The 12,156-nt window shown below is 30.3% G+C and overlaps 1 protein-coding gene across 2 annotated transcripts in view; it reads left to right on the top strand.

Moving 5' to 3' along the window:
- The window catches only part of HBS1 (translation elongation factor EF-1alpha (GTPase) HBS1), a 50,817-nt gene extending 38,661 nt beyond the window's left edge, over window positions 1-12,156 (top strand). For both annotated transcript variants that reach the window (XM_067286422.1, XM_067286421.1), the window contains exons 11-16: window positions 1,259-1,375; window positions 1,486-1,719; window positions 2,572-2,745; window positions 10,084-10,384; window positions 10,477-10,621; window positions 12,075-12,156. In XM_067286422.1, coding sequence (XP_067142523.1) covers window positions 1,259-1,375; window positions 1,486-1,719; window positions 2,572-2,745; window positions 10,084-10,384; window positions 10,477-10,621; window positions 12,075-12,083 — 980 coding nt within the window. In that variant the 3' untranslated portion in view covers window positions 12,084-12,156. The remainder of the gene's footprint in view (window positions 1-1,258; window positions 1,376-1,485; window positions 1,720-2,571; window positions 2,746-10,083; window positions 10,385-10,476; window positions 10,622-12,074) is intronic.

Raw genomic sequence — 12,156 nt, 5'->3', positions numbered from 1 at the left:
TTTTGCTATCTGAAAGTAAATATTTCTATTATTTTAATGAAATTGTTAAATTAATGAATAACAAAATTATAGTTTTATATAATTAATTTTTATCCATACATATCTTGAACATTATACTAGATAATTTTTATGGCTTAATTCCTTGCAATATATTTGTGGAGAGTGAATTTTGTAAAACCAAATTCTTCTAATCATTAAGTTAGGCAAATGTAGCAATTTAATTAATTACAGAAACATCATTTGTTGTATTAAGGTATATAATTTCATTAATCTTAATCATGTTCAGAAAAAAATATATATGTAGATATTGCTGTGTAATATTGTCCAATGATTAGGTAAGGTTATTAATAATATATATAAAATAATTTTAAAATTTTATTATTATTTGTAATAAAAGTTATTTATAATGAATTTTTCTAATTCAAAATTCTTCTAAACATATAATATTTATTAATTAATTATTTTAAGGTGACTTATATTTATATATATATTATATTATATATATATATATATATTTACCTCTACACATCATTTAGAAATATGTTTATTTCCATCTAGAATGCTAATTTACATATATACTTCATCCTTTAAGATTTTTCTTCACATATTAACAAATTGTTATTTGTGTTTGTTGAATCAACTCTTTGAAAAATATATCCAAAATAATTATTACAGTCATAGTACTTGATGGTGGGGGCAGTAGCATAGCAAGGGGGCAAGGGGGTCCATCATGCCCCGGGCGCCCCCTCTGTGTAGTGGCACCCGGGGCAGGAAGGTAATAGTAACTATTTGTAATATATTATAGATATTTTAAGGTAGGTACTACATTCTATTATTATTTGTATTATATTCTTATAGTAATATAGATATATAGAATTATTCGTAATATGTGTTTCTGGAGGGGTGCCAATAAAGTGTCCTGTCCCGGGCACCAGTTATGTTTGCTACGTCACTGGGTGGGGAGTATTTTTGCAATAATCATGATAAATTTTAAATTGGGAAATTTATTTTTAATTTCATTTTAAATTAGAAATTAGTATAAATTAATGTATTATGATTGTTTTAAATTAGTTACACAAATAATCATAATAGTTCAGTTTTTACACTTATTAATAATACAAAAAATTAAGTTTAAAATCATTAATTAGATTAATTAGGCTTTTTAACATACAAAATTTTAAAAATATTTAGTATAATGAATATTTAAAATAATAAATTATTAATTGAAATATTTTATAAATTTATTAAAAATTAATAGGTGCATCTCAAGCAGATGTTGCAGTTTTGGTTGTTGATGCGACTCGTGGAGAATTTGAAACTGGATTTGATGCAGGTGGTCAAACAAGGGAGCATACTATGCTAGTAAGATCTTTAGGTAAACAATAACATAATGATTACTTTTGCATCAAAAGTTTTTTGCCCAATTAATTTATCATTAAATTTTTAAAACAATTTTAATCTTTATAATACTGAAAAATTTTTTAGGTGTTTCACAGTTGGCTATTGCAGTAAATAAATTAGATAATGTGGACTGGTCTAAAGATAGGTATAATGAAATAGTCTGCAAACTTGGAGTATTTCTTAAACAAGCAGGCTTTAGGGAAAATGACGTCACTTTTGTGCCATGCAGTGGTTTAACGGGAGAAAATTTGACAGAATCTGCTCAAAATTCATTGTTAACATCTTGGTATAAAGGTCCTTGTCTTGTTGAAGTTATTGGTAAGTTAAAATAAGTATTTTAATTACAATATTCATCTTTCATTAAACTCCTGCTAAACTCTTACTTCATCTGTTAACAGTTAAGCTTATAATTGAATAATGTTACTATTTAAATAATAAATTTCAGCGAAAATAATCTTGAAATTAAACTGAATACTATTTGAGTTATCATCAATACTAATGGTATTTGTACTTACATTATTTAACTAGTATTGAATTTTGTAATCTATGCTATAATATCAATTTCATAATTATTTTTACTCTGAATGCTTAATTACAGCATTATTAAAATATACATTAAAATATAACACATTAAAAACATTACTTAAGAATCATATTCTAAATTCATCTCAATATTTAATATAATTAAAATGATCTCTAAAATCATTCTTTATTTTCTCTTCAAAGTACCTGGAAAAAAATACATTTTAGAAAAATGTTAGTGTTTTAAATGATTTATGTAATTACGTTTTTCATTTATTTATATTGTATGAAATTGGTGTTTTTATTCTGCCTGAAAATTTTTTAAAATATAAAATTTTTGATTGAATTTAATATTGAAAACTAATATCTTCATTTTTAGATTTCATTATTATTTCTTATTAGAAGAAACAAAGCCCCTTTTCTTTTGTTACTTAATATTCTGTAATTCTAGAACTTTGAAATAAATAAAAAATATAAAGCTTTTTCTAATAATTTAAAATTGCATAAAATAATTGTTTCCAAGTTCAGATCAAAAACTGCTTCCAATTTTTTGAATTTTAGAGATAAAAAACATGTTAATAGATGTATATAGTCTAACTTCCAATGAAATTTTATGACATATTCCAATACATATTGAATTCTTTGCAGATAAGTTTAAAACTCCAGAGAGACCAGTTGGAAAACCTTTTCGTCTCAGTGTTGGTGACGTATACAAAGGAATGGGATCAGGTTTTAGTGTGTCTGGACGTATTGAAGCCGGTTATGTACAAACTGGTGATCGAGTAGTGATTATGCCTGCTGGAGAAGCTGCCACAGTGAAAGGTAGTAGTCCACTGTATTATTATTTGCTATCTGTTTTTGAACAGTCCTCCATTCTGAACACTTTTCTTTGGCTGACTGAACTCATAGGTTTTGCACAGGTTTGAATCTCTTTACTCTAACACTTTACATATTGAACAGATTTTTTAATATTTTATTGATATTACAGCTCCATTATCTGAACACACGTTATAAAGAACATATCACGTGTACTATTCTACAAATGCATAGTAGCCAAGTGTTTCTCATTTATTTTTAGACATATTCATGATCTATTAGTTGGTTTTTATACTTTAATTGATTAGTTGAGAATTGCTCTCATTTTGAACAGGGGAGGGAGAGGCAGAACAAGAAAAAAGTATGTGAATGTATGAAGACCATTTCAATAAAAAAGATTACTCGATAATGATGTCTACTGTTTACTACTTATAGCAAAAAATGAATTGTGCAACATGTAATAGCCTCTTTTCCGCCTCTACACTTGAAATGTGCTAGTTCTATTGATGTGTGGCTGACTGTCACCATAATCTATCAGTAATGTGCTCTAAAACAATGTTCTACCATCAAAATTCAAGTGGCACATGGGGGAATTCTGTAAAGTGTCACAGAGGACTTGCTGAAGCTTGTGATGATGAAGCACTTCCTTATCCAATAATAGTTTGGTGGTGTTCATTGTAAAGGCAGTTCTAGTACCAAGTGTTAGAACAGATCTGGTCATCCTGTTAGTGCCATCAACCAAGAACATGTCTGTCAAGTGGAGGCATTCTGCAGAAAGATCATTGGTGAAAGTTCAAAGAATTAATGAGTGAAATGAATATTTCTTTGATGTCGACGGTTGACAGTTGACAGCACTAACAGGATGACAAGATCATCTGCTGTCTGGTACCGGAACAGCTTTTACAGATGACAAACACCATTGAATCACTGTTGGATATGAATGTGCCATATCACCACAAGATTCAACAAGTCCTCTATGACATTTTACAGAGTTCCTCCATGTGCCACTTGAATTTTGATGAAAGAAATTTGCTCTTTTCACAAGAACATTGTTTAAGATCACACTATTGATGTATTCAACATTCATGTGTAGAGGCAAAAATGAGGCTGTTACATAATGCACAATTAATTTTTGCTACAAGTGATAAGCAGTGGACAGTATCATCACTATCATACAAGAAACATTTCAATAAAAGTCATTATCTATGACCAGCTAGAGTACATCTGAATATCAAGAAATAGCTCCATGCAAAGAATTGAATTTAGAAGATTAATTTCAGTCTTTGGTCTTTGTATGACATTAACTTTAAGACAAGTTGCCCTATAGTTTGGAATATCTATTGGACAGGTTCCTGGATTCTCAATAGCAAAGGACTTAACCAAATTGACAACTGCCTATAACAGTGAACTGGATATAGTCTTACTGTGCAATTAATGCTGAATTGCCTATTAGTGAGGATTGCAAAGATTTGGATGATACTTCACTAGAATATGAAAGCGGTGAAGAGATTGAGTACACTGAAAGCTTGATTTCATTCAAGCAGGTTTGGAGAGAATATTGAAAAAAATAATGAGATTTTCATCAGAAAAACATCTAATTTTTTGATATTTTAAAGCAATTCTTGTTTTCCTTTGGAGTTGCTCAAGATCTGTGTGAGTCCAATGTATAACTCCAAAAGAATATGTGAGTACTGGGATAACATATGTGTTTATTGCTTTAACTGTGTGTTTTGCATTTAACTCTGTTCTGAGAATAGCATTTAACCTACTTTGGTATTCTTTAATTAATCTTTGCTTTATTTGTGCATGTTCTGTTAGTTTGGCCTGTTGGAATCCTAAATACTTGTAGAACTCACCCTCTTCCATGGATTCAATAACGTCTCCATTTCCAAGTGCAAAATCTTCTTTCTTCAGGATTCCTTTTTCTATGTGAAGTGTTTTGCATTTATCTAGGCCAAATTCCATTTTTATGTCCTTGGTGTATGAATGTGTGATTTGTAGGAGTTGATGAAGTTGTTTTTGTGTGGATGCATAAAGTTTTATGTCATCCATGTACATGAGATGTGACAGTGTATACTGTGTTGTTTTTTCGTGCCTGATATTGTAGCCATATTGTGTGTTGTTTAACATGTTGGATAATGGATTCAAGGCTAGGCAGAACCAGAGAGGACTGAAGGAATCTCCTTGAAAAATTCCTCGCCTAATAAAAATTTGGTTTGTTTTTATGGAAGTGTTATGGGCCCTGAGATGTAGTGTTGTTCTCCAGTGCTGCATAGTGTTTTGAAAGAATGCAATGAGTGATGGATGTATTTTGTACATGTGTAGGATATGTAGCAGCCAACTGTGTGGAACACTGTTGAATGCTTTTCTGTAGTCTTTATATGCCATGTGTATGTTTGTGTGTTGTTTGTGTGCGTGCTGTAGAATGACTGAATCTATGAGTAACTGTTCTTTGCATCCCCTGTGATTTCTACGGCAACCTTTTTGTTGTTCTGTTAGAATGTCATGTTCTTCAATATGTTTGTATATTTTGTTTGCAATACAGGATGTCAATAATTTGTAGAGTGTTGGAAGACAGGTAATTGGTCTGTATTGTGTGGGGTCTGTGGTATTGTTGTTTTTGGGTTTCATGTAGGTGATGCCCTGAGTAAGAAAATTTGGCATGTCTTGTGGATTGATGATGATGTGTGTTAGGTGTTTAGCTAGTTCCTGGTGCAGTGATGTAAACTTTTTGTACCAGAAATTGTGAATGTTGTCTACACCAGGTGTCTTCCAGTTGTGTGCTCTGTTATCAGTGTATTGGAAATCATGTATGTTTATTTCAGCACAGGGCATAGTTGGTATGTTGTGCAAGTTTCTGTTCTCCTCCTCGATCCAGCCTGCATCAGCATTGTGCGTGACAGCACTGGACCAAAGAGAAGACCAATATGTTGTGAGTTCTTCTTCTGTTGGTGTGCCACTGTGCTGTGTATCAGTGTTTGCTTTGTTATTAATTTGTCTGTAAAAGAGTTTTTCATTGTTTGTAAATAATTTATTTTGTTGTTTTCGTAGTGTACATGTTTTGTATCGTTTGAGTCTACGTGCTTTGGCAGCAAGTTTTTGTTTTAGTGTATCAATGTATTCTGTGATGCGTGTGTTGTGATGTTCATGTTTTGTGTGTGTTTTTATTTTCTTGAAAATGTTTTTGAGCTGTTTCCTTAATTTGGGTGTTATGTTGTTTCTAGTGTATTGTGTCAGCATGCCTAATTGCTGTCTAATGTCATTTATTTGTGTTTCTATTCTTCTCTGCCAGGCAGGCTTGTGATAGAATTGTGTTTTCTGTGTATTTGTCTGTGATTGTACTTTCAGTCCATGGTGTGTCACTACTGTGACTGCCCCAGCATAAACTAATGTATGAATGTCTGCGAGTGTAGAAATTGAATGAATGTAGTGTGGTAGTGAGTGAGTGTTTACATAATTTAGTGTTTTTCCTACTTCCTTTCACGTGTTGATTTTTGGTATTCGTGGTCGTTGTGTGGGATCTGTGCCTGTATATTTAGTGAGTGTTTCCTGAAATATATGTGAGAGTGTATTAACTAAATCCATGTCTATGTTATCAGTGATGGACAAGGAAGTGTCTGTAGTATCATTAGTGATAATTGTTGTATGTGTGTTATTATCAATGCTTGTTGCTGGATTATCCTGACAGGTTACGTAATCTTCATTAATGTTAGATGTTTCTGTCTGTTGATGTATTTGATCAGCAACCTGTTGTTTGATAAGTTCAAGTGTTGTTTGTGGAATAAGGTTGTTGTGTATAATTGTTCTTTTTTGATCAACAACCCTTTGTTCGGTGACAGTGAGATGAGGATACTGTTGTGTGAATCTATGGTGTAGTTGTTGTCTGTATGCTGTCATGTTTGTTTCGAGTTTTGTGATGGTGTAATAAGTACGGATAATAAACTCGTTCATTTCTACTGTCCATTTCATCCGTTGGCGTGGTTTTCCAGCCTTTGTGGTCTGCGGATGCATTGCCACAGAAACACCAAGGCTGGGTTGGTTCCTCACATCTGTTGAGGGCATTGCAGTAGCCATGCTTGAGCCGGTGCTGCTTTCGCCACCGGTAACCAAGGGAGACTGTGGCCTATTTTTCGAACGTGAGCCTCTGCCTAACCACGAACGCGGACCTTGTTAACCCGGGCGACGTCCGAGCCGGTATCACATTTAGATCTAGTTATTACCATAATAAATATCTCCACAGAATGTGGGTGTGGTTACTCTTAGCTTCTTTCCTCCCCATAGACCTTACTGGCATGGGTGTCCCTACCAGGAGCTTGTGCTCCAGCCTGCATTGCCCTATGGATCAGTAAAATTACTGGGCTCTCCCACCATGACCAGGTGGTGACCATGGGAGAGTTATTATTATTATTATTATTATTATTCACATCTAAAGCTTATAAATGAGATTACAAATTGAGATGTCTATTCCTGTTTAGCGAAACAAGCCTCTGCAGATCTATAAGCTAAACGATTGATTTTCAAAGGCTCATTTTTTGGAAATGCTTGAGAAGTAGGTCTTATTATTTGGGCGAGGTGCTATTTGCATTTAAGACTGTGTTCATCAAGTTTTTGTTCAAATCAGAGATCCTCTCCTTGTAAGTGACATCTGAAAAGCAAAAGTAATGTTAAGCTGTGAAACAGTAAGGCTACCAGCACCTTCATTAATTAGTAAGTAAAAATGATGGCAATAAATAATTTGAAGTGGCAAAAGAAATTTAAAACTGGTGAAAAGGTTGGCAATATTTTAAAATGTTTTAGAGCGACTCCTGCTTCTATACTGAAAATTTTCTAAATCTGATTATTTGTAAACCATAAAATGATAATTACTGAAACATTTATGATGATAATCAATTCAATATCTTTTTTGGATTTTATATTTTAGGAAAAAAGTTCGTTACTACCAGTCATTTAAAATTATTCTAAGACTCATATTATTGTTAATTGTCTACTTGGACTTGACTTATTAATAGGACTTTATACTGGTGTTTAAAGATTGGCACAGTAATGAGAGTTAGTTCAGGAAAGAACAAAATTTCTGCACTATATTTTACCAGAGCTAATTATCTCAGGTAAAATACAGTGCAGAAATTCACTGTAATAATTAAAACTTAAGTTTTTACATTAATTTTTCACTTTAATTAAAAGAATACTGTCATTGTCATAGGATATTGTACACAATTTTAAAACTTAATGTAATATGTCAATTAATAGAAACAAAATTGAAGTTGTCACCAGTGCAACAAATGATTATATTTTTAGCAATTAAGACTTTTTGACTTCCAAACATGCGAAACTTCTGTACATTATAATAGTCCTGGAGTTTTTTCTGAAAAGATACATTTTTTTTACAGATTATTATTAATGAAAATATGAAAATTAAAAGAAGAAAATGTTTATAAAATGATAGACAATTCAGAAAAATAGTGGTTTAATTAATAAATCACACTTAAAAACTTTAGCTATTTAATTTGTAAGTTTTCCATGTGGGAAATGAGCAAATATTTTATTTAATTCAAGTTGGCATGAAATTTCACCCATTAATTAGTGTTGAAAAGAATTTTGAAATAAAAATGGATTTTCTTTTTATACAGTCAAACCTGTTTTTATGCAGGGGATAGGGATGGTCGAAACCATACGAAATAACTAGGAATTGCTTTTTTAACTCCTTGGGCCTTTTTCTGCAACACCTAATGGGGAAAAAAATCCTCTAAGAATTTTAATTTTTATATTAATTAATTATTTCCACTTAAATATGAATCTAACATTAAAAAATTAAAAATAATCATTAAATAATGATTTTATTTGATAACACTTCCTGCAGCTATATTTATTTCATTTAACAAGGTGTGAAATTTCACACCTGCAGTCTAAAGCTGGAGGGGAGCTAACTTATGGCATCTGTTCAAATATAACATAATATTTATGGTTTTTATGCTATAAAAATAAGAGGGGATGGAAATAAACATATGAGAAAAAAATTTTACTGAATAAAAAATGAAAAAACCTGCTGATGTCATAGAAAACAACCAATAGAGTTTTTAAAAATTTTACAGGAGTCAATTATGTTCCAATTTGATTGAAATTTTCATATACCGCACAAAACAAATCGCACAAATAAAAATCGCACAGAAAAAGGCCGCACAAAAACAGGTTTGACTGTATTTTGTTTTAAAAGCTCTGTTTTGGTTTCAGTTCTTTGTAAAAATCAAAACTATGGTTTGGTAAGTAAGACTGATTGATTCATCCTTACTGTAAGTAGGCAGTGATGCAGCAAATGACAACTGATCAGAAACAAAGTAAACATGTTCTTATTTCATTCTTAAAACACATGGTGTCCCTGCCTTTTGGTGAATTTTCTCAATTTCTATAGACTTAGCCGAGTTGTTACTGTAATTACCCTAATATTTTTTTACAGCAAATTTCCCTGAACCTTATTTGTATGATTGGACATATTCTGCATCTCTTGTGATGAAAGTATTCTTTAATGATGTGTCCTTGTGCTCTGATGTAACAAATTTTAAACTTTTCACCAATGTTGCATATTAGCAAATTGTAAAATTATCTATTTTATTGGTCAATTTGCATTATTTTCAAGACTGAATTTGATAATTTATTTGTAAAATTTGTGATAAAACTATTTTTCAGTAATGTATTTTTGTGAAAAAGTGGGGACTTTGATCCACAAATCATAGATAATGGATTAGTAATAATGTCGACATTTTCAATTGATGAGGGAGTCGAGTTGAGTGCACGAATAAAATACAAGAACCTTTTGGGATGGAGAGGGATGAGTGTGTTGGGCAAAAACCTTAGCAAGAGCATGTTGGAAAGGGACTTCTCACCTTTCATACTGAATTCTATCCAATAGAAGTATTAGAAAATCCCATCACACTTCTGATGTGCCAGAAGTCATGCAGTCCCACAGATAGAGAATGAGACATCTACTTGAACTAAAATGTCCTCATCTGGCAGAAAAAGGAAGTTCCCTTTTAGTTAATTTTTAGATTGATAAAATTTCTATCAAAATAAAATATTTTAACAAATTTGTTAAAATGAATCCCTTAACTCCAGATTCTCATATTGTGCTGTGATGTTGCAATGATTTTTTTTTCATTATTTATTTCATATATAGAATTTGATTACTATTGTAAGTTGGCTTTAAGATATATTCTATGCAAAAAATTGATACAGAAATGGATTTAATGCTGAAAATCTGTAATTTATCTTATTATATCTTTTAAAGTACTAATGAATATTTATTGTAATAATAGTGTTTAAAAACTATAATTCTATCTTATTTTTCAGGGATTAGTATAGAAGAAAATTCTGTACTGCAAGCATTTGCAGGTGATCATGTAGGACTTTCTCTCTTGGGAGCAGATATGAATAAAATAACAATTGGAAGTATTGCTTGTGATCCAAATAATCCAATTCAAGTAACAACTAGATTTCAAGCTCGAATTGTGGTTTTTGGAATAGAAGTTCCAATCACTAAAGGGTTTCCTGTCATTCTTCATTATCAAAGCATGAGTGAACAAGCAGTTGTGAAAAAACTGATTTCTCAGTTACATAAAAGCACAGGCCAAGTTGTGAAAAAGAAGCCAAGGTCTGAAACAGTTTGATTTGCATATAAAAAATTTTACCATAAATTCAGTAAATAAATTTTAATACATAACTTATTATTATTCATTTTTTAAGATGTTTAACAAAAAACAGTAGTGCTATAATTGAATTAGAGGTAAATCGGCCAGTCTGTTTAGAATTATATAGGGATCTGCGAGAACTGGGAAGATTTATGTTAAGATGTGGAGGAACTACAATTGCAGCTGGTGTTGTAACTGATGTAAATATATTTTCTGTAATTTTTTAATGAAATGTTTTTAATTTTTCTTTTAAATTTCATAATGCAAAACTAAATTTATCATCATGTTTTTATTAAAATATATTATTAGTTATTTTTTTACATACAATTGAATATGAAATATTAAAGGTTTTCTGAATAAGCATAGGTCAAATTACAAATAAAATTTTTTTTTTTCAGATTTTAAGAATGTTATGCAAAAATGTTTTCAGTTAAGCAAAAGATCACTAACTTAAAAAACTTTGCTAAATTTTACTTTTAATTTGGATTACATTAAAATTTCATATTCAATAAATTAACTAATTTTTAATTATATTCATCAACCCAAAAGAAAATGTTGATTGATTGCAGGAATTTGTGAAATATAATACACTATTTTGTGCAAAAGGAGACAATAAATATGATATAACTATTTAATTGTATTTAGTTCTTAAATCAGAAAATGAGGAATATAATGAATACTAGATCAAAAGCCTGACCAGAATTTTTGTCATTTTTCCTATATATTCTTGACCTAATGAAAATTTTTATAAATAAATTTCTGCAGATCTTCAGGGATTTTGTATAGTTTAAGCAGGGAAAAGCATAGAAGAAATTTAATAGTTGTTTAAGTCTTTTTTTCTGTGCCAAAAAAATAAATTATTGTAAAAGTAATCTGCTGATGTAATAATGTACACCTTTACATCTGTAGCTCTGTGCACCATTTCTTTATTGATGAAATGTGCATTTTTACATCAACCACATTTGAATTCAAAGTTTTCTTAGAACAATTATAAAATTTTCAATTATTTTTGAGTTTATTATATTCAAGAAAATAATTTAAATTGACTTCCATGCTATGACTGTTAAAATTGACATGTTTCATTTCTTACATCATGTTACATCTAGTAAATGAAATTGACAAAAAACATCAAAAACAAGAAAGAAATTTGTGACAATTACAAAAGGCATTTTTTTCTATAATTCAAAATTGTTGTAATTCTAATAAAAAGCAAAATAAAATAACATTAATTAACAAAAGATTTTTGACATGGCTCACATTACACAGATATTTGATAACTATTGATTTTATAGCATGTCAAACGTTGACTTATGAATAAAATTTAATCACAGGTCTGGTTCAAAATGAAAAGCTTGACATGATCAAAAACATATTTACATTCTCAGAAAATTAGTAATCTGTAACTAGATTTAAATTTTTTTTTTTTTTTTTGTTAAACATGAAAATGTCTTGTATATGGAGTAAAAATTTCAATTATTGAGATGTATTGAGATTCCTGCATTTTTGAAACTTAAGAACTATAATACAGTAGTTGAAACTTTAAATTGCTTGTCCAAGCAACAATAATATTACTTAAAGATGTATGTAAATAATGTAAAAATTAAAATAAGAAATTTGTTTAACAATTTCTAACAAAATATTTATTACTTTCAGATTCTCTAATAAAGAAATTTCTGTGAAATATGCAAATATTATTCTCCTGTATTGTTGGAATAAATTGAACTGTATTGAAAAA

The sequence above is a fragment of the Centruroides vittatus genome, unplaced genomic scaffold, assembly GCF_030686945.1.
Source record: "Centruroides vittatus isolate TY-2023 unplaced genomic scaffold, ASM3068694v2 scaffold_3315, whole genome shotgun sequence".
NCBI classification, from domain to species: domain Eukaryota; kingdom Metazoa; phylum Arthropoda; class Arachnida; order Scorpiones; family Buthidae; genus Centruroides; species Centruroides vittatus.
Note: the sequence above shows the minus strand (reverse complement) of the source record. Positions and strands in the feature narration are given on the sequence as shown.